The 27,938-nt window shown below is 46.6% G+C and overlaps 1 protein-coding gene across 7 annotated transcripts in view; it reads left to right on the top strand.

The window, feature by feature from the left end:
• Positions 1–27,938, top strand: part of CEP112 (centrosomal protein 112) — a 447,202-nt gene that overhangs the window by 358,947 nt on the left and 60,317 nt on the right. For all 7 annotated transcript variants that reach the window (XM_068264055.1, XM_068264054.1, XM_068264058.1 and 4 more), the window contains one exon: positions 17,496–17,558. In XM_068264055.1, coding sequence (XP_068120156.1) covers positions 17,496–17,558 — 63 coding nt within the window. The remainder of the gene's footprint in view (positions 1–17,495; positions 17,559–27,938) is intronic.

The following is a 27,938-nucleotide window of genomic DNA, read 5'->3' as shown; positions in this document are numbered from 1 at the left end:
GGGGGTCGTGGTTAGTGGCGGCGGCAGTCCCCCTCCTGCCTTTTTTCCCCCGATTGTGAGTGTAGTATATACACTCGGCCCCTCAGAAAAACTGCCCAGGGACCACCAAGGGGGCCGCGGCCCCCAGGTTGGGGACCCCTGGTGTAGAGAGTTGTGGGTTGTAGACATTAAAGAAGGTAGACACGGGTTGGTGGAGAAGGCAGTGAGCTTCTAATATCATGTGTCATTGTTGTTTCTTGCATAGGCCAGAGCAGGAAAAGATCACAGCCAATTCCCAGGCTTACATATCTATCACCTGCTCAGACTGACCCCATGCTTCTTTGAGAGTTTTGTTACACACGACAAGCAACTCTAATTGGTAGAACGTGTTACCTGTCACGATGTTAGAAGACGTCAGTCACTCGTCGCATCAGAAGACATAACACATCAGGACATGTCATGAGACATGGCACCTGTCATCATTTGGGTCTGATTTGTGTTATTTGGTGATTTAGTGCTGCATTCTCACATATGTGTGGCGTGTATAGAATCCCCCCATATGTTGGCGGTAATCTTCCCCAGCTGAGCGCCCCGCACGACGTCACCATTTTCTATTCATAAAACTTTCTGCGAATGTTTGTGTGATGAGCACAGCGATCTGTCAAGTGCTCTGCGGTGGCGGCCATCTTGTGTGCCCCCCCCCCTTTCCTCTGACTTCCTGTCTCTTGTGCACACTGTGTTCCCGGCTGTGATTGGAGCCAGATGAGGCGGTAAGCAGGGACACATGTTGTGTATGGCAGAGCCAGGTGTAGCGCCTTGTGTGAGCACACATTCCTCCCGAATATAAGTATGTGCAGATGTCCGCTCTGGCCTGCTTGCTCTCCACTCACCGTCATCACTTCTGTCTCCCTGGCAGCACCTATTCAAATACCTCCAACAGTGGGATAGCAGGACTGGCAGAAAATCCTCCAGGAATCTTGTCTCGATAACCACAAAATCCACATCATTTCCCCGAATGGCGTGTATACAGATGTTACACTGCCACTCAGCACTTTAACCTGTCTTCTCCACCTCTCTGTTGGCTGTTCTAGCTGTTCCCATGCTGACATCCCCACTTACGCATATACAGATGTGGCTGATCCTCACTAAAGGGGACTTTTCATGAAGAATCAAAAGAAGTCGCTGTTACCCGATCACATGATTATGTGCAGCAGAGACGTCCGCTACTTCTGGTCTGAATTCAAAATTATGTTCCCAATTTCCTGCTTGTGGCGATAAAGCTAAAGAGGGGCGGGAGTCATGTGAGTGTCTCACATCCTGATAGGCTGCAGGCAGAACAAACAGTAGTGGTTACATAGGAAATCTGTTCACAATGTCAAGAGGACATGCTGAGCCCGCATAACTATACTGCTAACGGATAATACTATTTTGACATTGCTTCTTGTTTATCATGCCCTCCTTTCTGGACTTTGACCCCTGCAATCCATTATTAATGCAACTGCCAGGCTCATTCACTCCTCTCTTTGCTCCTCTTCAGCTGCCCCTGTTGGAAAATCCCATCACTGGCTCCCTGTGCCCTCAGAATTTAATTTAAACCACTCTGCCTTGCGTACAAATCAATCCACCTTACCTCCCCTTCTCGGATCTTGTTCAGAGATAACTCTCAACTTGCTCTCTCTGCTGCACCAACAGTCTACATATGTCCACCACTCGCATCACTTGCTCACACTCAAGGTTACAGGACTTCTCCAGAGCAGCCCCTGCTCTATGGAACTCCCTCCCTCTCCCCATCAGACTCACCCCCATGTTCAACTCATTCAAGCAAGTTTTAAACACCCATCTGTTTACCACTGCTTACCTGCCACGTTCCACTCTCCAACCCCCTTTTTAGGACATCCCCCCCCCCACATGTGTCCCTCTTCCCCACTCCTTAGACTGGCATGGCCCTTCTCCCAGTGTGCTCTTCTCTGCCCCCACATGGACTCAGTGACTCGTCTGCTATATTTATCCCTATGTTGCAGTCTGCGTACCATTGTTTATTGTTAAATCACTATTTTGTGTACCGTTGTTTTACGCTTTTAATGCCCTTGTGTAACATTGTTTAATATTGTAATGTCTCCCCATCTATTGTACAGCACCACATAATATGTTGGTGCTTTATAAATAAAGTTTAACAATAATTATGATTTGAATTTGTCTGCAGAAGCTGCACTTCCTGTATTGAGATAACAGGATTCAATTGCTGTGATTTTTGCCTGTCTATTGTCACCCGATGGCCAGCACAGCTGCAAGCTGACACCTTGCATCAGGATCACCTAGACATAAGCAGATTGGTATCATGGGAACTGTAGTCCCCATGTGGCTAACAAGCAGTTATTGTAAAAGGCAGCTTCAAACCCTCTTAAAGTGGGATAAAACTCTGACATAACATTCAATAAAAATGTGTTTTTTCTACTTGTAATTACCCATTCAGTTACCATATTTGCTTTTGTGCACAAGAAAACACTTCAGCCTACAGCCCATTTTGCCTTAAAGGGAACCAGAGACGCCAGCAAAAAGAAGTTATACATACCTGGGGCTTCCTCCAGCCCCATACGCACGGATCGCTCCCACGCCGCCGTCCTCCGCTTCCTGTTTCAGCCAGTTCCGGGTCCCGTAGTTTCGGCCAGTCTGCGGCAGCACGCGGCCAATTGTCCGCATCACAGGGGCTCCCGGCATACCCTTACGCGTGCAGCTGCATACTGCGCAGCCGCACGCGTAAGGATATGGAGGGAGCCCCTGATCATGCGGATAATTGGCCACGTCCGCCGGAAGTGACGGGACCCGGTACCGGCCGATCCAGGAAGCGGAGCATGGCGGCGTGGGAGCGATCCAGGCTTGTGGGGCTGGAAGAAATCTTTTTTCTTTATTTGTGGCCGGCGTCTCTGGTTCCCTTTAAAGAGAATCTGTACTCTAAAATTCTTACAATAAAAAGCATACCATTCTCTTCATGATGTTCTCCTGGGCCCCTCTGTGCTATTTCTGCCACTCCCTGCTGCAATCCTGGCTTGTAATTAACAGTTTTAGGCAGTGTTTACAAACAAATGACATGGCTTCTAACCAGAGTATGATAGGCTGAGAACAGCTTACTGTGTGACTCATGCAGAGCTTGGAGAGGGTGTGTAAAGCTTCTGCCAATGACAAGCAGTGCTGCACATTCCACACATTCCAGCCTGAGCCCGACAGAGCCGACAGAGGGAAAAAGATAAGATTTATTACAGAGACAGTGCAACTAGGAAAGGCTGCAGTAAGACAGAGCACATTAGAACAGTAATAGGAACTTATAGGATAGAAGAAATAAGGCTCAAAATGTTGTTACAGAGTCTCTTTAAAGTGTATCTGAGGCGACGTGACATGATGAGATAAACGTGTATGTACAGAACAAAACATATAGATAACCGGGCTGTTTTACTATTTTTATTATGCTAACTGAAAGAGTTACATTTTAGGCATGGAAGTGACAGCTTCTGTCTTGTCAGTACTTTGTCGGGAATATAGTAAACATCACTGATAAGGAAATTACAGCCATAAAAGTTTTCCTGGCAGAAGACAACTTCTGAGAGCAGGGGGAGATTAAAAAAAAAAGGTCAATAGTTCATGTATTTTCATTTAGGGACACTTAATAGGCTGCCCCTGAGCAGAGACAACAAAACATTCAATCTAATTTATGAATGTTTAAATATAAAATAAAATCATGGGGTATTCAAAAAAGTCATTTTTAGGAGCAGGAGGATAAATACAACTGTTTATCTCATTAGTTTATTTTCACCTCGGGTTCACTTCTACACCAAAAGCCATTTTTACCTGTCAGTGCTCCTTCCATTCATTTGGCCATACTTTGGACGATACTTGTTTTCAGTAATTACTTTATGTTCTGTGCATTTTATAGGGAAAAAAACAACATGAAAAAATACAGTGTTTTTCCAATTCCATCCTCTATAGTTTTGAAATAAGCAATGCTACTATGAAAACCCCCACCTATTTTATTTGCCCATTAGTCCTGGCTATCACAACATAAAAATTGCGTTCCTGGTACAATGTATGGAGGCAATATAATATTTGGAAGTAAAGATGTATTTTTCTGTTTTGGGGGTTTTTTTTGTGTGTCTGGTCAATTGCAAGCCCTCATGGACTGAAATAACAGTAATATACCCTCATGACATACATATTAAAAAAAAAAGTTGATTCCCTAAGGCAACTAATAATGGATTTATTTTAAACAGTTTTCTTTTCGTGATTGTTTAGTAACTGGGGTGGGGGGCTTTGGAAGGTATTAATTGTATTATTTTTTTTTTAAATAAAACTGTATAGTGTGTGTAATTTTACTTTTCGCCACTAGATGGTGTTAGAAACACTACCCTGTTTAACCAGGAAGTGTTTAGCTTTTTTTTTTACTTTTGTTTCGTTCTTATGAATGTACATGGCCCCTTATCTGGGTCATGTCCATTCACTACAGGCACTGCGATTGTTTCAGGGAACTCTTGGTTCTCTTCCCCAATTGCTGCCACAGATAAGCCGCCGGGGTTATAGTGGGGGTCGCACACACGTGCACGCACCCACTGCTATAATACTGGACATGTTTACGTTTCCATTTAGACTTCAGAGGCATCTAGCTGGATGAATATAGTCGTCAAGACAGACTGAAGTGGGTAATATTGTCTGTTTACAAATTACAAGTTCCCAAAATACAGTGTATCTGCTCTGAAAGCTGCCATTGCATTTTAATCCATAGATGCTGTATTTATATATTAAAATCTGTCTAGCGATCAATTCTCGCCTCTCTCTGCTTCTCAGCTCAGTGCAGTTCAGTTTCAGCAGCAGCTGGTTGTATGCTGAATGTAAACAAAAGATAATGTTATCACCTCTTCAGATGCGGCCAAAAGCTTAAGGAGATTTCCACTGAGAAAAGTGCTGTATTTATAGAGGAACTCCAGTGAAAATAATTTAATTTTAAAAAAAGTGCTTCATTTTTACAATAATTATGTATTAATGATTTAGTCAGTGTTTGCCCATTGTAAAATCTTTTAAATCCCTGATTTACATTCTGACATTTATTACATGGTGACATTTTTACTGTTGGCAGGTGATGTAGCTGCTGCATGTTTGTTTGGCAGTTGGAAACATCTGTAAACAGCTATTTCCCACAATGCAACAAGGTTCACAGACAGGAAACTGCCAGGAGTACCACGGTCCTCAAAGTTTCTTGTGGGAGGGGCTTCAACACAATATCAGTCATACAGTGCCCCCTGATGGTCTGTTTGTGAAAAGCAATAGATTTCTCACGTAAAAGGGGGTATCAGCTACTGATTGGGATAAAGTTCAATAATCGGTCGGAGTGTCTCTTTAACTGTTTGGAAGCTGTTCTGTTATGCTAGGTACACACCATGCAATTTTTTCTGACAGGTTTTCTGTCAGATCGATTATTTCCAACATGTCTGATCTGATTCCCAGTTCCCATTGACGTGAACGGAAAATCGATCAGAAATCAGATCGGACATGTTGGAAATAATCGGTCTGACAGTAAATCTGTCAGAAAATTGCATTGTGCGTACCTAGCATTGTATTTTTTCTGTGGTAGTAGATTTTATGTTGTAAATAATCTTTTAGAGCAAAGAAGAAATGTTGAGTTTCATAGCACCAGCTCTGCTGCTAGTAGAGTGCCTTATTTTATAACATTTGTATAATATTTGTAAAGTGAGAAGAATCTTGAATGGATATGGAGATTTTATTAAGATTTTCTCTTTAACTGTGGCTTCAGATAGTTCAGTCATACTGATGTGGTTTAATAGTGCTAATTGGGGGTGCCTGAAACCTGTCACTTTAATAGGTGCTCATGCATAACTTGACATTATGGAGGTTTTCCAGACGGAAGCCTGCAGCTCTGGAAGTCTATACTGGAGAAAGGGGCTGGTAAAGGGCTCTTGGTTAGTTACAGTGATTGGTGTAATTAGCTAACCAAGTTGCTCCTGCACAGAGTAAAACAAATTCTGCCACTAAAGGCACGTACACACACCATATTTCTGCAAACGACGGGTCCGCCAGACCCTCCTGCTGGGGGGTCGTTCTGCTGACAGTAGCACAGCCTTATCAGTCTGCCGACAGCGGATCGTTCAGAAACAGCCTTATCAGTCTGCCGACAGCGGATCGTTCAGAAGCAGCCTTATCAGTCTGCCGACAGCGGATCGTTTAGAAACAGCCTTATCAGTCTGCCGACAGTGGATCGTTCTGAAATAGCCTTATCAGTCTGCAGACAGCGGATCGTTCAGAAACAGCCTTATCAGTCTGCCGACAGCGGATCGTTCAGAAACCGCCTTATCAGTCTGCCGACAGCGGATCGTTCAGAAACAGCCTTATCAGTCTGCCGACAGCGGATTGTTCAGAAACAGCCTTATCAGTCTGCCGACAGCAGATCGTTCAGAAACAGCCTTATCAGTCTGCCGACAGCGGATCGTTCAGAAACAGCCTGATCAGTCTGCCGACAGCGGATCGTTCAGAAACAGCCTGATCAGTCTGCCGACAGCGGATCGTTCAGAAACAGCCTGATCAGTCTGCCGACAGCGGATCGTTCAGAAACAGCCTTATCAGTCTGCCGACAGCGGATCGTTCAGAAACAGCCTGATCAGTCTGCCGACAGCGGATCGTTCAGAAACAGCCTGATCAGTCTGCCGACAGCGGATCGTTCAGAAACAGCCTGATCAGTCTGCCGACAGCGGATCGTTCAGAAACAGCCTTATCAGTCTGCCGACAGCGGATCGTTCAGAAACAGCCTGATCAGTCTGCCGACAGCGGATCGTTCAGAAACAGCCTGATCAGTCTGCCGACAGCGGATCGTTCAGAAACAGCCTGATCAGTCTGCCGACAGCGGATCGTTCAGAAACAGCCTGATCAGTCTGCCGACAGCGGATCGTTCAGAAACAGCCTTATCAGTCTGCCGACAGCGGATCGTTCAGAAGCAGCCTTATCAGTCTGCCGACAGCGGATCGTTTAGAAACAGCCTTATCAGTCTGCCGACAGTGGATCGTTCTGAAATAGCCTTATCAGTCTGCAGACAGCGGATCGTTCAGAAACCGCCTTATCAGTCTGCCGACAGCGGATCGTTCTGAAACAGCCTTATCAGTCTGCCGACAGCGGATCGTTCAGAAACCGCCTTATCAGTCTGCCGACAGCGGATCGTTCAGAAACAGCCTTATCAGTCTGCCGACAGCGGATTGTTCAGAAACAGCCTTATCAGTCTGCCGACAGCAGATCGTTCAGAAACAGCCTTATCAGTCTGCCGACAGCGGATCGTTCAGAAACAGCCTGATCAGTCTGCCGACAGCGGATCGTTCAGAAACCGCCTGATCAGTCTGCCGACAGCGGATCGTTCAGAAACAGCCTGATCAGTCTGCCGACAGCGGATCGTTCAGAAACAGCCTGATCAGTCTGCCGACAGCGGATCGTTCAGAAACAGCCTTATCAGTCTGCCGACAGCGGATCGTTCAGAAACAGCCTGATCAGTCTGCCGACAGCGGATCGTTCAGAAACAGCCTGATCAGTCTGCCGACAGCGGATCGTTCAGAAACAGCCTGATCAGTCTGCCGACAGCGGATCGTTCAGAAACAGCCTTATCAGTCTGCCGACAGCGGATCGTTCAGAAACCGCCTTATCAGTCTGCCGACAGCGGATCGTTCAGAAACCGCCTTATCAGTCTGCCGACAGCGGATCGTTCAGAAACCGCCTTATCAGTCTGCCGACAGCGGATCGTTCAGAAACAGCCTTATCAGTCTGCCGACAGCGGATCGTTCAGAAACAGCCTGATCAGTCTGCCGACAGCGGATCGTTCAGAAACAGCCTTATCAGTCTGCCGACAGCGGATCGTTCAGAAACAGCCTGATCAGTCTGCCGACAGCGGATCGTTCAGAAACAGCCTGATCAGGACAGCGCGTACACACGTGCTACTGTCGGCAGAACGACCCCCCAGCAGGAGGGTCTGGCGGACCCGACGTTTGCGGAAATATGGCGTGTGTTCATGCCTTTTGCGCTGCCCAAGACATGACAAATATCTGGAGATTGGATTCTTATGATAAAGGGAGCAGGAAGGTGAAGCAAAGAGACAGAGCCGATTCTTTTTATAATTATTATTTAAATAGCACTGACAACTTTAGCGCTTTACAAATTATATAGTCCTATCACTGACTGTCCCTTACAAAGGCTTACAATCTAATCCTTATCATAGTCATATGCCCAACCCCTGGGGAGAATCCAATTAGCATTGTTTTTGGCATGTGGGGGGAACCGGAGTGCCCAGAGGAAACCCACACAGACACAGGAGGGGGGGGGGGGGGGGTATACGAACTCAGCAGATCGTGTCCTGGCTGGGATTTTAAATGGGGACCCAGTGCTGCAAGCCGAGAGTGCTATCCACTACGCTGCAAATGTCTGATTGCCTTTCACTGCATGTGGTGCTATAATTGTGCGGTGATGTGTTGCTATTTGTGTATTTATTGCTGAGAATCTCACAAAGCTACATTTATAAAGCACTGTTCTCCTGTAATATACAAAGCATGTGTTGTTTCAGTAATGGGTTTTCAGGGTGGATCATAAAAAGGCTGCATGTTTGTAAATGATAGACTGAACAGGTGGGGGCCAGAGGTGTATGTATGGTATGGCAGGTATGTCACATGCCCTGGGCACCATACCTGGCTGACTATCAGGAACCCTGGGACAGGAGACCACTGTGTTCTCCAATACCTAGGGGTACCTAGGAGTGGGCCGAAATTGGTCACATGTATCAATCGGACATGCTGCATGCTGGGCCGCCAACCCCCGGCGCTGTCCACCATGTGTGCATTTATACATCACCTGTCCTGTGTCGCCCACTGTATGGTGCCCCTCTGTCTTCCGCTTCTTCCTTTTCCATTTGCGCCTCACACGCCACCGGCGTATAACGCGTGGTGCGTTTGTGACGTCACACGTGCCACAGGCTAAACGCCGGTGGCCCGTAAGGCTCAAGAGGAAGAACCGGAAGACGGATGAGAACTGCGCAGTGAGGGACACAGAACAGGTAATGTATTAATGCACACATGGGGGGGGGGGGTGCATTTATACAGTGGGGAGGCAGCATCGGACGCGGCCGACTCCAGAGAGATTCCATAGAAACTGGGTAGACCAGCACCCAAATAGGGACAGACGTGTGCTAGAGTGGAGAGACCCAATAGCCCTCAGAGGGTCAGCAAAGTCCAACACGAAAAGTCCACAACACCACGTCAGTATTGTATAGCTCTTTTATTTAAAAGAAAGACAAAGAGATAGCCATAGCAGCGACAGACGCTGTTTCGGACAAGGTCCTTCCTCAAGCTGTATCAGGCTCTCTCGCAAGAGAGAGCCTGATACAGCTTGAGGAAGGACCTTGTCCTAAACAGCGTCTGTCCAGAGAGATTCCATGCAGAAATTGATCGGGAATCGGCCTGCGGTGTATGGGCAGCTGACAGATCTCTCTCTAATCAGTTTCAGAGAGAGATTTGTCTCTTGGTGGAATCTGCACATCATCGCTAGATGTACGGCTATCTGAGACAAGGGAGTATCCTCTGTTATAATGGTCTTATCGCATCACTGTCATCCTCTGTGTTTAGCATGGTACTTATAAAATCACATGGAAAGTGTAGCAGGAATTACAGTGATAAAAGAAGCCATTCAGCTGCATTTTCAAATCGCTTTAAAGAGACACTGAAGCGAAAAAAAAATGATGATATTATGATTTGTATGTGTAGTACAGCTAAGAAATAAAACATTAAGATCAGATACATCAGTCTAATTGTTTCCAGTACAGGAAGAGTTAAGAAACTCCAGTTGTTCTCTCTATACAAACAAGCCATTAAGCTCTCCGACTTTCAAAGTGGTGGAGAGGGCTGTTTTTTGACTTTTATTATCTCAAGTGTTATTCAACTATTTACTTTTCCTCTGCTAGAGGAGAGGTCATTAGTTCACAGACTGCTCTGAAAGAATCATTTTGAATGCTGAGTGTTGTGTAATCTGCAGATATTATAGAATGATGCAATGTTAGAAAAAACACTATATACCTGAAAATAAAAATATGAGAATATTTTCTTTGCTGCTAAACTTCTAGTAATTATTCATAGTACACAACCAATTCACTATATCATATTTTTTTTTTTGCTTCAGTGTCTCTTTAAGCAGTGATGAATCAGCAGTATGTAATGATGCAATAATTGACAAGAAGATGATCTGGGTGACATTAATTCCCCTTGACTTACATTAGTAGCGCCACCTTCAGGATGATGATAAATATGCTGCAAGGTTTAGCCAGTAGTAACAATTATCCTTGCTTTATAAATATGGAATCCCTTATCTTGTCTGCAATGGGCAGCAGGAATACTCCAATCAGGGGATCATCTATTTAAATAAAGTGAACCCAAGGTAAGAGTTACAAGGAGGCTGCCATATTTATTTCCTTTTAAGCAATACCAGTTGCCTGGCTATCCTGCTGATCTTCTGCCTCTAATACTTTTAGCAGTAGACCCTGAACCAGCATGCAGCAGATCAGGTGTCTCTGACATTATTGTCAGATCTGACAAGATTAGCTTGCATGCTTGTTTCTGGTGTAAATCAGACTCTACTGCAGCCAAATAGATCATCAGGGTAGCTAGGCAACTGATATTGTGTTAAAATGAAATAAATATGGCAGCCTCCATTCACTCCTTACCTACTGTTTACTTTAAAGGATTCCAAGTGTCTATTTTTCCACTAGGAATTGTGTGGGGGGCATAAATGCTCCAGTCAGATGGCTTTTTCATTTCTCTTGATTAACACGCTGATTAGAAGCCAAAACTGATTGGATGTCCAGTGCCGTTGCTCTATCTCCTCCTGATATCGTCTGTTGAGGTTTTGAATGAAGACACGTCTGTATATAATAAATGTTTACATCTGACCAAAAGAAACCAGTTGAAAAAGCGATGCGGTTTATCGACCACATAACTTAACACGGGATTGTATACTGAAACAAATGACTCCATAAAACAACTACATTTCTGCAAAACTCAACTGTAAACTTAGAGAGAACCCGAGGTGGGTTTGAAGAATATTATCTGCATACAGAGGCTGGATCTGCCTATACAGCCCAGCCTCTGTTGCTATCCCAAACCCCCCTAAGGTCCCCCTGCACTCTGCAATCCCTCATAAATCACAGCTACGCTGCTGACAAACAGCTTGTCAGAGCTGGCTGTGTTTATCTCTATAGTGTCAGTCTGCTGCTCTCCCCGCCTCCTGCAGAACTCTAGTCCCCGCCTGCATCCCTTCCCTCCCTGCTGATTGGAGGGAAGGGACGGGGGCAGGGACCGGAGCTATGCAGGAGGAGCAGCTGAGACTGACACTACAGATGTAAACACAGCCTCACAGCACGGCTGTGATTTATGAGGGATTGCAGAGTGCAGGGGGACCTTAGTGGGGTTTGGGATAGCAACAGAGGCTGGGCTGTATAGGCAGATCCAGCCTCTGTATGCAGATAACATTCTTTAAACACACCTCGGGTTCTCTTTAAGAAATGAGCAGCACTTTTCTATTATCGGTCAGTCAGACGCAATCGGCAATAGAGGCAATCTGGATCTGATTGAATCAAATCTGTGAAGCAGCTGAATAATGACTTGGATTCTTTTGCAGTCACTTTAAAATTGATCATATACTGGGACATATTACAATTTGCTCATATTTATTTTATTTATAAAGCGCCAATATATTGTGCAGCTCATATACTATACTATACTTGTGTACACACACTTAAAGGGAACCAGAGATGAAGCACCCTCATGTATTTTATGATATATATCAGTGGGAACATTAGAGAAAATACCTACCCTGCTCTCTGTTTCCTCCTTCACTGCTCAGCCTGCTTCCTATCTGCCCTGATAAAATCCCCGACTGAGCATTCAGTCTGGCTTTGCTCAGGAATCATTGTAGCCAAGTCTGTCCTCTCTGGTGTCTTTTCAAGCCCAAGCCTGCCCCCTTCTGGCTCTGCTATAATGACTCCCCTATAAAGATTCCTGAGCAAAGCTTCGAGGGTGTTTCGCCTCTAGTTCACTTTAAAAAAAGTACACTTCTTCCAGAGTAAAATGAGCTATAGATTTATTTTCTCCTATGTTGCTGTCTCTTACAGTAGGCAGTCAAAAGCTGACAGATCTAACAGGAGTTCGACTAGTACATCTCCTCATGGGTGATTCTCAGTATTACCTTTATTCTTTATAAAAGCACTCGCTATAAAAGTTCTATACAGAGATGTCAGCCAGACGTCCTACTAGTTTGCACACTATTCTGGCAGTTGGACTGAGCAACTACCATTCAGTAAGTGCTTCCTAAAGTAAAAAAAACCCAGAGAATCCCCCATGAGGAGATGGAATAGTCCAAAACCTGTCAGATATGTCAGCTTTTGACTGCCTACTGTACGTGAGGGCAACATAGGAGAAAAGTAATTTATAGTGCATTTAATATGGGAGAAAATGTACTTTGTGTACACATTTATTTTGAATTTTACATTTCTGTAGTCTTCTTTTTTCATACTGAGCTGCAAAACTACAGCTGCAACCTGATTGGCTGCCCATAGCCACTCCCCCCTCCCCCAAGAGCTAACAATCCAGAGTAGCAATGCAAGCAATCCTTCTTTATTGCTCAACCCTGTATAAAGTGTTGTTACTGTATAATTAGAAGATAATACATAATGCTGAACTGGTTTATCTTCGGCCTGCAGCTGTATTGGCCACTCTGAGCCACACCCCTCCTGTTCCCAGGTCAGCTGCGTAACATGTAAGTGCTTAATAAATGAAATATGATAATAATTGGTGAGAGCTGCAACCTGATTGGCTGCTCAGAGGCACACCCCTCCTGTTCCCAGGAGCTGACAGTCCAGCAGCGTATTGTGAAGACTGAGATGGATGGGGTGCTGCAGCGTTCTTGCAGCTGTTCCCCTCACTGCGACTGGCGGTTTTCACCCCTCCTCCTCTCCTCCCCACCCCAGATGTTTTTTTAATAGATTTGCGTTTGAACAGATTAGCTGCATTTTTTTCCCTCCCTTGTTCTGTTTCCAAATCGCAGTGTCATAACTGAAGCCATATTTATTCCATGTGGAACAGCCGCCCGCCCGCTATTAAGCCTCAGAGCCTTCCAGATTCTTTATTACTTCTGCGAGCTTTCATCCTGTGGAAACAGTTTGTGCAGTAAAGAGGACCAGTCACCGACGCTCACGAGAAGCAGGCTGTTAACTGGTCAGGGGTGTGTCTGTGAGAGGGAAAGATCCGTAATCTCCCTCCTGCCACTGCTGTGGGAATCAGACAGTCACTCGGGGGCTTGACTTATAAATGGGAACCTGAAGCGAGAAGGATACGGAGGCTGCCATATTTATTTCCTTTTTAAACAATACCAGTTGCCTGGCAGTCTTTCTGGCATCAGTAGTGTCTGAATCACACACCTGAAACAAGCATACAGCTAATCTTGTCAGATTTTTGTCAGAAACATCTGATCTGCTGCTTGTTCAGGGTCTGTGGCTAAGAGTATTCGAGACAGAAGGTCAGCAGGATGGCCAGGCAATATGACTTGCTTAAAACGGAATAAACATGTCAGCCCCCATATCCCGTTCACTTAAAGGGAACTTAAACTGAGAGGGATATGGATGTTTCCTTTTAAACAATACCAGTTGCCTGGGAGTCCTGGTGATCTCTTTGGCTGCAATAGTGGCTGAATCACACACCTGAAACAAGCATGCAGCTAATCCAGTCTGACTTCAGTCAGAGCACCTGATCTGCATGCTTGTTCAGGGGCTGTGGCTAAAAGTATTAGAGACACAGGGTCAGCAGGAGAGTCAGGCAACTGGTATTATTTTAAAAGGAAAAATCCATATCCTTCTCAGTTTAGTTCCCTTTAAAAAAGAACTGTTTTTTAGACCCCAGGGCTTCTCAATAACACATTGAAAATGCATGCTAACAATGTGGCTCATTCCTAAAAAAAATCCATTCTACCTCTTCTTTTTACATTTAAATGTTTGTTAGAAGTTTTATTGTCCTACTTTTGCAGCCTGGTGTCTGCAGAAGGAGCAGGCAGATAAGGACTGCTGTAATTAGCAGTGGTAATGAGCAAACAAACGCTTTCATCAGCTTGGGGGTCACTGTACTTCAAACTGTTTAGAGAAGTCACACTTGATTACATTCACACCTTCCCCTGGATAAATAATGGCAGATGGAAGGGGAGGGAAGAAAATGGAAGCTCCTACAGCTATTATAAACGAGAACAAACTTCAGGAAAAAAAACTGCTTGAATCCCTTTAAGGCTGGAGAGCAGTAGAAAGTCTGTGTAATTCACAACTGGCGCTACATTATTTTACAAACTTTCTGCTATATTAGTTGGTAAAAGGTTCACAACTCACCTTGGTCCTATCAGAGGACTGCTTAAAAAATGAAAGGATGCCTGATTTGACCCAAATGCAAGTAAATCAAATGCTGAAGAAGCTCTCCTCCTTTAGCACGGCTATGCTCTGTCCCACTCCGCCCCCCTCTTTGTTCCCGCACAGATGTGTACAGCAGTGACACTGGCATACGCACTTAGAAATGTTGCTTGTGGTGTTTGTGGGCAACTGCTGCTGTGGCTGTGAGAAATGCGTGTAAAGTGAAATGCGTGAGCTTCTGTACCGAGGTTATTGGCAAAAAAAAAAAAAAATGCTGATTGATTCGATCTCTGGCTTCAGTGCAATTCTCATTCTTCTTCTTTTTTTTCTCTTTGATACTTACCGGTAATTTTTAATGAAAGAATAATTACATATACAGACTTGTCAATAAAAAACACTGTGTTAGTATAACATAGAGTGCAAAAGAGGGGTACAACTTGTCATCTTTTGCATGCAACTTTCCTTCTTGTTTTTAACAGAATTTTGTAAAAAAAAATTATCAACTACAGCACCATTCACCTGGGTACTCCAAACGCATTTCCATAAGCAACTGTTGTAACCAAGACCTGTTGTATTAACAGTATGGGCCTGAGCCCACTAATGCAGTTGTAGCCACTTCTGTCCGCTTTTCAGCATCTCTAAGGGCTCGTTCCCATCTAGCCAATGCAGAGGGCTGTGCGATCCGAACGCAGCGCATCCGATCGCACGCCCGCTGCGCTGCTGATCCCATCCATTGACAGTGATGGGATCAGCTCTGCGCTTGCGGGCAAAATGCAGGCAGCAGTACGCAAGCGCTTCCCAGCGCATCGTACTGCTGCGCAGCACAATAGATGTGAACGGTAGAAGGGCTGTCTATGCCCTTCTGCCGTTCCTGTGTTTCAGCACATCATACGCGTTTCCATATCCGCACGGAAGCGCGTATGATGTGAACGAGGCCTAACATTGATGTGTAACTGAAAAGCGGACACAACTGCGTCAGTGGGCTCAGGCCCTAATAAGCAAGCTCCTAATGTCCTGGGTTGTGTTACGCATTGACTGTAGAAAATGTCCAACTGTCATTAGCTATAACCACACCCCCTAACTGTGATAGGCTGAAAGGTTGTTTTTTTATAGTTCTACATATACACACCATGGTCCTGACAGTTTGTGAACTGTTGAACTGTGGGAAATAATGGCTTTTTTCAAAATCCCAAGCAAGGAATATCTCCCTGTGTGCATAGAACTCTTAGTAGCAACATTCCGTACAGATCACCTGGCAGGACCAAAGATGTTACAACCTGTAATGAATTTCAGAATGTAAATTAGTCAGGAAAGATTTTACAATGGGCAAGCACTGACTTAAATAAATAAATATAGTAGAAAATAAGCAATATTAGTCATTATGCTATTTTTCACTACAGTTATTTTTTAAAGGGACACTGAGCAGGACCAAAAAAAAGCCATAATGAACTTCCCTGGGGTTTCCTCCAGCCCCTCGTAGTCTGTGACGTCCCTCGGTGACCTTCAGGCAGCCTCCGTTCCCCCGGCAGTTCCGTTAGAGTGATCGCTTCAACTGACGTCGCTGCTACAGCGCATGCGCGGCCCCTCTGCGTGCCCGTCGCCATAAACGTACTGCGCATGCGCAGCCCCTCCGTGTGCCCGTCGCCATAAGCGTACTGCGCATGCGCGGCCCCTCCGTGTGCCTGTCGCCATAAGCGTACTGCGCACGTGCGGTTCATTCTTTCTTGATAATTTCTTGGTAATCTGTGACTTTATGGGAGTGATTTACCAATATGGATGCACAGAAAGCTTCAGCAATGTGTCAGGTTTAAAGTAAACCCAAGGCGAGAGGGATATGGAAGCTACCATATTTATTTCCTTTTAAGCAATACCAGTTGCCTGGCTGTCCTGCTGAACCTCTGCCTCTAATATTTTCAGTTATAGCCCCTGAACAAGCATGCAGCAGATCAGGTGTTTCTGACATTATTGTCAGATCTGCCAAGATTAGCTGCATGCTGGTTTTTGGTGTTATTCAGACACTACTGCAGTCAAATAACCAGCAGGGGTGCCAGGCAACTGGTATAGTTTAAAAGGAAATACATATGGCAGCCTCTATATTACTCTCACCTTGGGGGTAAATTAAAGAGAACCCGAGGTGTGTTTAAAGAATGTTATCTGCTTACAGAGGCTGGATCTGCCTATACAGCCCAGCCTCTGTTGCTATCCCAAACCCCCCTAAGGTCCCCCTGCACTCTGCAATCCCCCATAAATCACAGCCATGCTGTGAGGCTGTGTTTACATTTGTAGTGTCAGTCTCGGCTGCTCCCCCGCCTCCTGCATAGCTTCGGTCCCTGCCCCCTTCCCTTCCCTCCAATCAGCAGGGAGGGAAGGGATGCAGGCGGGGACTGGAGTTCTGCAGGAGGCGGGGAGAGCAGCAGACTTACACTATAGAGATAAACACAGCCAGCTCTGACAAGCTGTTTGTCAGCAGAGTGGCTGTGATTTATGAGGTATTGCAGAGTGCAGGGGGACCTTAGGGGGGTTTGGGATAGCAACAGAGGCTGGGCTGTATACGCAGATCCAGCCTCTGTATACAGATAACATTCTTCAAACCCACCTCGGGTTCTCTTTAAGCCTTAAAGTGAATTAAAAATTTCTAATTGGTTGCTACACTTTTGTTTCATTTCTTTTTTTTTTTTTTGCATGGGAATGCTGGGATTTGTAGTTCAGCACCGGCTTGGCTGCAGACTCTCAGCGCTGGTAGTACCCCGTTGCAGTAGACACACTGCTTCTTTAACCGCTGCGTGAGGATGAAGTCATGAGGCTCTTCCAGTTCTGTGTGTTTTCTCTAATAATTGGCAGCAGACCCAGACCCCCCCCCCCCCCCTCCCTCCTTCTCCTTTCAAGTAATGAATAGTTGTAAGCAGATCAAAGGGGACGCGTTCCGCTTTCCTGGCTGCAATAAACGGGCGTTGGAATTGGCAGCATGCCCGGTGACTCCGGCATGCAGATGAGGTGCCAAGCACTGAGGTCAGCTGCAAAGTGTCTCTAATCTCTCTCTGCTCTCCCCATACAGGCCGCCGGCAGGTTGTCGCACATCGAGAAGGAATACACCGAGAAACTGGCCAAGTCTGCGCAGGTACGCCAAACATGGCCAACAGCACCCCCCACCCTGGTCAAAGGTGGGCCACACGCCTAATTCCCAGCCACTAGAGGAAGTGCGTACATGCCCTGATGCTGTGTTCTTCCTAATGACATGCTCTGCCACTCTCACACCACCCTAGGTGCTCCTTATTAGGGCTCTTTCACATTAGGGCAGATTTTGTGCGTTAACGCAAACGGCGTTAACCAAGGTAAGATGTAAGTCCATAGACTTTCATTTTACCTTTCACACCCGACGCTGCGTTTCGATGCGTTGCGGTTCCGACGCACCCGGGCGCAGTTTTTCATCCAACGCACCCGCGAGTCGGCGTTTTCCGTCGGGTTTAATCACCAGCTACCGCCGCTGATTGCGTCGCACCGCAGATACCCGACGACACGCCGCAGGCAGACAACGAGTGCAGGAGAAAGGCTCCTGCATGCGTTGTCTAATGTGAAAGAGCCCTTAGGCCTGGTTCACACTGCAAGAGCTTTGTAAGCACTAGTGATTTGAAAGGCTCTTGCTAATGCAATGCTATGGGGGATTTTTTATAAAATCACATTGCTCAAGTGAGATCACACACATAGCATTACATTAGCAAGAGCTGTAAATATCACAAGTGCTTAGAAAAAGCTCTAGCAGTGTGAACCAGCCCTTACACAGATGTATGTATAACAAGTGCCAAGTTCATGGTTTACTGTAAATATTGCTGCTCTATAGCAATACTCTATTATACCCATCTCTTTACCACATGTCACAGTATGGGAAGCCTTCATTGCTGACTGAAGAGTAAAAAAGCAAAACAACTCTGTAATACTGCAAAAAAAAACAATTTTTTTTTTTTTGGAATGTTAAAGTATATCCAATACTGACATTTTACTGTTTAATGAAAGCTGGAGAGGAAAACCATCTAGTGGTGTCTTCTATTTCTTGACATCTCTAGTGGTGAGATATTGGCGCATCTGAGTTCCCCGCTCTGCACACTCCCTCTGTACCGTACGTACCAGGGACTCTTCCCCTTCCTGGATTTATCCTATATAATAAAACCCCTGTGTCAGGTCTGGAAGCAGGGACACACACACAGGGACAGGACGTCCCTGTGTGTGTGTCCCTGCTTCCAGAACTGACAGTTTGCTGTCTGTGAACCTCATTGCATTGTGGGAAATAGCTTTTTCCAACTGCCAAGCAAGCAACATCTCCCTGTGTGCATGTACTGCAGACAGCGGTGGAGGTCGGGCGAGCAGGACGCATCTGTGCTTGCGTTGCTAGGAGGGGGGGGGGGGGGGGGGACGTAGCCTAGCACCCATTTTTTAATGGCGGGCTTTTTTTTTTTTACTAGTAATTGATATAAACATGAACACCAAGTGCAGTCTGGGACCCATGGCAGAAAGTAGAAGCTCTATTCATTTAGCAAGTGGAAACCATGTAGCCAGTAGCTGAAGGGGTGGCGTTGGAAGAGTAGAAAACTTGGGCACTTTGATAATATAACTAGTAAGCTGTCACTCTGAATGGAGAACGCTAGAAAGCTGCAGCACTATTGGGGTTCTTGGACTCTTACTCCTCTCAACCCACCCTCACTTCCTTCTCTTCTTACCAATATGATGTCCACATAGATACATGCATTTGATCCCCGCCCTCCAGTGACCAGTTCAGTAGAGCTGCGTATCCTTCTCAGTGACCAGTCTAGAAGGTGATAGCCATGTGTTGTGTCCCTCCAGTTGATCTGTCTAGTTGGGGATATCTGAAGCATGGCTCTTGTGAAGTGTTCTCTTCAGTTGCTTGTCTAGTAATCTCTGGGCTGTGGCCTTTACGTTCTGTCTTCCATAGTGACCTAGTAGATGAGCTCTGTCATGTGGCCCTTGTCTGCGTTCAGCCCCTACCTTTGTGACCTTCTGGAAGGTGAGCTCTGACATGTGATCCTTGGGTTGTGTTCTCTGCAGTGATCTGGCTAGATAGTGATATGTGACCCATCTTCCTGTGGAGTATATGAGCAGTAAGCTCTGTACTTTGTGTTGTAAGCTGTATAGTAGGTTTAGTCCTTTTGTCGTGACCCTACTGGCCAGTAGGTGGGAACTATTATTATTATTATTTATTGTATTTATAAAGCGCCAACATATTACGCAGCGCTGGACATCAATTAGGTTACAGTCAATACCATGTTTCCCCGAAAGTAGGACATCCTCCTAAAGTAAGGCCTAGTACATATTTCGAGCTTGCTCGAAATATAAGCCCTACTCTTAAAATAAGCCCTAGTGGCTGAGGACGTCCCGTCCGTCAGAAAAGTCCCCCCACCAGTTTGGCCCGCTCCCACTGTACCTTCTGCTGACCTCTCCAGAAAGCCGCACTGCCCGCCGACGTATGGGTACCTCTACTGCAGATCAGCTATGTAAACTGCTGATTCCCCCACCGCCGCTTCTGGCCCCGTTCTGCCCTGCCTGCTGGCATTATTTTCAAACCGCAGATCAGCAGTAAAGTGTGGTTACGAAAGCTAGTTACACTGTAACCGCGCTTCCGCGTACAGGAAGTGACATCTCTGTTTACTTCCTGTACACGGAAGCGCTGGTACAGTGTAACAAGCTCTTTTCCCCACACTTTACCGATGATCTACGGTTTTAAAGTTATGCCGGCAGGCAGGGCAGAACGGAGCCAGAAGCGGCGGTGGGAGAATCAGCAGTTTACATCGCTGATCTGCAGTAGAGGTATGTTGGTGGGCAGTGCGACTTTCTGGAGGAGGGGTCGGCAGAAGATAAAGTGGACGTGGGGGTATCGGGGAGCACAAGAGGCAAATATATTTAAGACCTCCCCGAAAATAAGACCTAGGACAAGTTTTGAGGGAAAAAAGAATACAAGACAGTGTCTTATTTTCGGTGAAAGACGGTATTTAGGGGTGAACTGAACTGTGGCTCTAGTGTTGTGCCCTTTCCAGATACCTGTGTAGTAGGTATAATCTCCGAGCTGTAGGTGACCTCTGTTGCCCTTATGTTGTGTCCTCCTCATTGATCTGTCTAGTACATGAGGTAGTAAAGTGGCACTTGTGTTATGGTCTGGCTGGTGACCTGTCTGATAGGTGAACTGTGAGACGAGACTCTCGTGTCCTCCCCAGTGACCTTTCTGGTTAGTGATCTATGTGTTGTGTCCCTTGCGTTGTGTCATGCTGGTGACCTCTCTAGTGGGACATCTCTGAGCTTGGGGACCTTACGTTGTGTCCTCCCCAAAGCTGTGAGATCTGGCTCTCATGTCCTGTCAAGTCACTGACCTATTTAGTAGATGATCTCGGAGCTGTGGCCCTCGTCCTGTGTCTCCCGAGACCTGACCTGTAGTCATTGTACTCTGTCCACCCCGTGACCTGTGTTTACCTTGTGGTGACCTGTTTAGTAGGTAAGCAATGTCCCCCCTCTCTTCTCCCCAGCACACCTTCCTTCCCGGTAGCCTATCTACCTATGTAGCAGGTGAGCACAGAAGCATTCCTGTCCAGAGGCGCTGCAGCCCAAAGCCGTCACCACGCCAGGATTACAGCTACATTCCAGAACTTCAAACGCAGCCGCTGCTGTCAATCCGGCCGGCACTGTGGACATTGGCTTGTGGCTCCTTCCCAGAGGCCCCGCGTCTCCAGGATATTAATTGTCCTGTCGCTTGTTCACTTCACATCCATTTGAAATGTCACTTATGTGCTTAGCTGCAGGAAATCACTTTAATGCTCACATATTTTCCCATCAAATGGAGATTGACGTAGCAGACAAATTGTTTCCACAGGCAGAGAAATCTCCCGTACCGCTGCGCGGTCACATGTTCTGTGCGGATCGTACTGGAGCACCACTGCAGCCATATTGTTTGCTTGTGTTATAGAAGTCTGATATTTGAAGAGCTCACCTGAGCAGTATTCAGAGGTCAGAGACCTGAATGAGAACTGGAAGATGAGAAGACACAGAGGAGACTCACCTTGTGTAATTCTTCATGGTGCAGACTAATGGGAGTGTAATATACTTTCTAATGTGCCACAATTTTCTATTGCTGTACTGCAGGTGGTGGCTGGATGGAGTAATGGTTAAGGGCTCTGCCTCGGACACAGGAGACCAGGGTTCGACTCTCGGCTCTGCCTGTTCAGTAAGCCAGCACCTATTCAGTAGGAGACCTTAGGCAAGTCTCCCTAACACTGCTACTGCCTATAGAGTGCGCTCCAGTGGCTGCAGCTCTGGCGCTTTGAGTCCGCCAGGAGAAAAGCGCGATATAAATGTCATGGGGGAGAGGAGCCCACCGCAGATATCCAGTGCTGGGAACTTAGGACATACTGAGGTATACGTGCAAAAACGGCACCAGGAGATTTGGGCACAGGGTGAAGCCGAAAAACTGCTCACCTTGCCCCTTATAAAGCCTTGGCAGCGTTCATTACTATTCCCCCTCCAGGCCGCCATGGACTCTGGAAAGATGTCATTTGGCTGCCAGCTATTGGCTTTCAGCCAAATTATGCTGTCTTTAGACGGCGCCCAAATTACTGTCTGAGCACCAGTATAGCTGTAATTCATATTATGGCCTATGGCGGCACGTAGTGCGGCCAAATTTCCCTGTGCTGTTTCGCATACAGAGATCTAACCACTGCTGTCCTCAAGAGAGAGAACAATGCAGCAGAATGAGGGGGAATACCTGTCTATGGTTTTCAGCAGATGTGTAGAGCTGGGAAATCTCACCACTCGAGTCTCTGATGGATAGAAGAATCCAGAAGTGGGAGGGGGAGCCGTTACCTTAGGGTGGCATAGCTGTCATTACCACTGAGGTCCCTGTTAGAATCTGGGGGGGAAAGGGGGGGGCTACTAATGATATAACAGATAGGCAGAGCTGAGAGCTCAGGAAAGCAATGAAGGTACCAAGGTGATCCCCAAGGTAAGGAAGAATCCAGGAGGTGGAGAGAGGGAGTCCTCCTTCAGAGGTGGGTACAGAAATCTAATCACCAATTGAGTGCCCATGAGATAGAAGAGTGAGTGAAGGTCCCTGATGATGGGTGTGGGAGATGAGCAGAGCTGGGAGCTAAGGGTGACAGAGATCTCATCACCATCAGAATCTCCAAAAACTAAGGGGAGTCCTTATTCGTGGCTGTGGCGCTGGGCACTCAGAAATGCAGACAGCTCACCACCATTATAAGTAGAATATATGAATAGGTGGTTTATATCTCTAGATCCCATCCACCCCTGAGAAATCTGTGGTGGGCGGAGTGACCCCTTAATCTTGCACTTATAAGGTGAGTGATAACATGCCATCAGCCCAGCATGATAGACTGTAGGCTGGATCTGCTCGCCCTCTCCCATGCCCCCCGGGCGCTCGGCCTTCTCCTGTGCTTTGTGCCGCTGGTTTCCCCGGTAACTTGGAACGGTGCTGTAATGAGAGTTTACACATTTTTTTTATTTTCCACATAAAAGAGAACATTCCTCATCGGGAGTGCACATGTGCTGCCGTCCCACAATCCCCCTCTGCTCACAGCTGCAAGAATTAGACACGGCCCCTCTAACCAGGCCCATATGGCCTGCTGGTCATTCCGTGCATCTCCTCAACACTTCCCCCCAACAGTGGCAGAAGTGCTCGGCTGGCACAAGATTACACTGTATGGGCCACTGTCCCTCCTGTCTCATCTCTGCGCCATGTGACCTGTGTCTTCTGAAGAGAATCAACAACAAGGATATCATGGTTGTGTTATGTCAGAAATGCTGCACTCTTCCTGCAGCTGGAATACATGGTGGGAGCACAGAACAGGCTGAGTCCACCTGGACTCATAGGATGGTCGGGAAATGTGCAAATCTCAAGACCCATCCTTAAATCATGATACTAAGAATCAGATTTCAGCCAATATCATTCAGTCTATTATTTTTCCCTAATCCTCATAAATTAATTTCCTCAACTATGTCTTTATATTATCTTCTCGTGTCCCTGCTCAGCAGATTCAGGCAGAAACAGGAAGTTGTATACCAATTAAATCCTGTTTCAAGCTCTAATCTCAAGTAGGAGGAGTTTCAGGCTCTGGTGGCTGAAGGGGAGGGGTTTCAGGCTCTGGAGGGGTTTCAGGCTCTGGAGGAGGAGGGATTTCAGCCTCTGGAGGGGGAGGGGTTTCAGGCTCTGGAGAGGGGAGGGGTTTCAGACTGCATCAGCTGGGAGGAGGGGTTTCAGGCTCTGGATGGAGGCTAGAGGGGTAGGTGTTACAGGCTATATAGGGGGAGGGGTTTCAGGCTCTTGTGGCTGGAGAGGGAGGAGTTTTACACTCTTGGCCTTGATGGAGGTAGAGCCTTTTTAGGCACAGGGGAGCGGTGGGGATTGGATTTCAGCATCGGCAAATAGGGATTGCCGGAGGGAGGGATTTTGGTCAGCTCACACAGGTATGAAAGCATAAGTTGTACCTTCTCAGTCAGTTGAAACGTAGTCATAGCTTAGTGAGCTGGCTGCAAGACAGGATGTGACACAAAAGGCCAGGGAAGTGCATTCCAAGAATAGTGGTGACCAGGGGCATTGCTAGGATCTTGAAAGATCGGAGGCACCCTTGGACACTCTTGCGATGCCGGGCATGACCATGCAGCAGACCGTGGACGTGGGTGGAGCCAAATGTACATGAACATAGCAGCAGTCTAAGTAGACCTGCCCAGCAAAAGTATTCCATGTTCGTTTAGAGGTCCCCCAACGCCCAATAGTATTCACTGATGTCTAGTGTCTCCCCCCCCCCCCCCCTTTACCCCTAACAGCATTCCCTGGTCATCTAGGGATCCCCCAGCCCCCAATAAAATTCCCTAATCATCTAGTGGCCTCCCCCAACCCCCAATAGTATTCCCTGGTCATCTAGTGGACCCCCAATAGTATTCCCTGGTCATCTAGTGCCCCCCCCCCAACTCCCAATAGTATTCCTTGGTCATCTAGTGGACCCCCAATAGAATTCCCTGGTCATCTAGTGGCCTCCCCCCCAACCCCCAATAGTATTCCCTGGTCATATAGTGGCTTCCCCCCAACCGCCAATAGTATTCCCTAGTCATCTAGTGCCCCCCCCCCCCCCCAACCCCCAATAGTATTCCCTGGTCATATAGTGGCTTCCCCCCAACCGCCAATAGTATTCCCTAGTCATCTAGTGCCCCCCCCCCAACCCCCAATAGTATTCCCTGGTCATATAGTGCCTTCCCCCCAACAGCCAATAGTATTCCCTAGTCATCTAGTGCCCCCCCCCCCCCCAAAAAAAAATAAATTAAAAAAAATAAACCTCCAATAGTATTCCCTGGTCATCTAGTGGACCCCTAACCCCAAATAGTATTCGCTGGTTGTCTAGTGGTCCACTCCCCCAAACATCCAAAAGTATTCCCTGGTCATGTAGTGGTCCCCACCCAACCCCTACTAGTATGTATTATATAGTAGTATGGCAGAGTAGCACAGCAGGTGGGCACTGAGTCTGGAACCTGCTTCTGTAGCCACTGCTTTTCCCTCTACTGTCTCAGAATCAGACACCAGAGCTCTAGCATCTGATTCATTCTCAGACACTAGGGGGAGAAGCCTGGTACAGAACATGTCTCTGGAGTCAGACGACCAGGTGGTCAGAGGAGAGGAATAGTGCCGCCCACTGTGCTGCTGTGGAAGTTCCGGGGGACACAGATACACAACATCCGGGGCACTCCAGCATAAATTTGGGTCCCCAGCTCCTAAATCTTTATCCCTAGCGTTGCGCCTGGTAGCAACACCCTCTAGTTGTGCAAGTCAGCATGTGTGACTGAATTACTAGATAGAAAAGGGAGACACCGAGAGCCCATTATAGTGTAGTATGTACTGGAAGTGTGGCTGTGAATATGTAATTACAATTTAATACTCACAAACCAGGGTTACTGTCCAGGTAACCACTGAAAGGGCAGGTGAGGAGATTTAGACCTGTCCCCATGCAGGATTAAGAAGTCACTCTCTGTAGATCGGAAGAAAGGGCCCAAATCCTCTCCGCCTCAGTAGCTGTGCAGTTGTACAGAGGCCCCAGAAGAATACAAATGGTTAAAAGGTTTAAAATGAAGAAGGGAGTGGTGGGGTAAGTCTTTCGAAGCAGACACAAAATGCTGTTGATTTTTTTCAACAAAAATTAGTTTATTTACATACTCCAGATAGGTGCAACGCGTTTCGCGGGTATATTCCACTTCCTCAGGCTCTGTCTCACAGAGGCGCTAAGCTTGGTAACAGACCTGCATGAGTTATATGCTCCCCTTTTATAGCCTGAGGAAGTGGGATATACTCGCGAAATGCGTTGCACCTATCTGGAATATATAAATACCGGTAAACTAACTAAGCTAACTACTTGATAGGCTGAGCAGGATTTTAGCTATTGTGGTAGCTGTGCCCTTTCACATTTATTTCCCCTTGTGTGTATGTATGTATCTGTCTAGAGTTACTCTTTAATGGTAGACTGTTTAGCCAGAGGTTACAAAAGGGAAGTTAAATTTCAGCTGCCACATCAGTCGGAGAGCAACACAGAGGATGTCTTGGGACACAATGGCCTCAATTCACTAAGATCATGCTGGAGATAATAAGGCAAGAGAAAACTTACCTCCACACGTGAGAGAGTTATCTTACCTCTTCATTCCTTAAGTTACCTCTCCTGTAGTTAATTTACCTCCTCTGTAGTTAATTTACCTCCTCTGTAGTTATTTTCACACGCAGTTAATAAACAGCCTGTCTTTAACTCTGGAGTTATTTTAAGGATTGGAGAGTTAATTTAAAGACAGAAGAGTTAACTTTAGGCTTGCCTGAGGTAAAATGTTTCCTGAATACTACATGCCTTATCACCATGGTAACAACTCTAGAAGAGTTATTAAAGACAGGAGATAAGTTTAGTGAATTGAGGCCAAAGTCTCCTTGTACCTGGTATGGGTTTGAGGTACCAGACAGCCACTGATAATGCCCCCCCCCCCCCCCTTTACACTGCTGGACATTTCAAGCCAGATATGCAGAGACACTAGTCTTGCTCAGTTAGCAGAATACAGCAGTATGGGTTGTCCAGTTTCTACAGGGACATCATACAATATGTTGTACATTTTTTGCTCAGTTCCGTTTGGTCAGCACTGCAATATCACCTAAGTGTTTCTTGCCTCCTATTATTGTGACAGTAATCTCTGTCACAAAACAACTTCTTACTAAGCCATGATACAGACAATAGCGTGTTTACTGTACTTAGAGAAGGGGACGTCCCTGGCAGCCATAGGCACACATACATTCCACAAGCTGTGTGCCAGGCCACTGGAATGTCTGCTGCAAAGAGTGCATGCCAGGAGAGGTACCAGTTGTACCAGCGGCATATTCAGATCTCTGTTACCACCGCTACGTTCCAGGGGAGATCAATAACAGGCCTGAAACCTCCAGCAGCACCAAGTATATCAGGAGAGGAGGGTTACTAAGAGGAAGGAGCAGAGTCCTCCAGCAGCACAGAGTATATCAGGAAAGGAATGTAGGGGAAGGAGCAGAGTCCTCCAGCAGCACAGAGTATATCAGGAGAGGAGAGGAATGTAGGGGAAGGAGCAGAGTCCTCCAGCAGCACAGAGTATATCAGGAGAGGAGTGTTATATAGAGGAAGGAGCAGAGTCCTCCGGCAGCACAGAGTATATCAGGAGAGGAGGGTTACTAAGAGGAAGGAGCAGAGTCCTCCAGCAGCACAGAGTATATCAGGAGAGGAGCGTTACTAAGAGGAAGGAGCAGAGTCCTCCAGCAGCACAGAGTATATCAGGAGAGGAGAGTTAGAGGAAGGTGCAGAGTCCTCCAGCAGCACAGAGTATATCAGGAGAGGAGTGTTAGATAGTGGGAGGAGCAGAGTCCTCCAGCAGCACAGAGTATATCAGGAGAGGAGTGTTAGATAGTGGGAGGAGCAGAGTCCTCCAGCAGCACAGAGTATATCAGGAGAGGAGAGTTAGAGGAAGGAGCAGAGTCCTCCAGCAGCGCAGAGTATATCAGGAGAGGAGTGTTAGATAGTGGGAGGAGCAGAGTCCTCCAGCAGCACAGAGTATATCAGGAGAGGAGAGTTAGAGGAAGGAGCAGAGTCCTCCAGCAGCACAGAGTATATCAGGAGAGGAGAGTTAGGTAGAGGAAGGAGCAGAGTCCTCCTGCAGCACAGAGTATATCAGGAGAGGAGAGTTAGAGGAAGGAGCAGAGTCCTCCAGCAGCGCAGAGTATATCAGGAGAGGAGTGTTAGATAGTGGGAGGAGCAGAGTCCTCCAGCAGCACAGAGTATATCAGGAGAGGAGAGTTAGAGGAAGGAGCAGAGTCCTCCAGCAGCACAGAGTATATCAGGAGAGGAGAGTTAGGTAGAGGAAGGAGCAGAGTCCTCCAGCAGCACAGAGTATATCAGGAGAGAAGAGTTAGATAGAGGAAGGAGCAGAGTCCTCCAGCAGCACA

Source organism: Hyperolius riggenbachi, chromosome 12, assembly GCF_040937935.1.
Source record: "Hyperolius riggenbachi isolate aHypRig1 chromosome 12, aHypRig1.pri, whole genome shotgun sequence".
In the NCBI taxonomy this organism is placed as follows: Eukaryota; Metazoa; Chordata; class Amphibia; order Anura; family Hyperoliidae; genus Hyperolius; species Hyperolius riggenbachi.
Note: the sequence above shows the minus strand (reverse complement) of the source record. Positions and strands in the feature narration are given on the sequence as shown.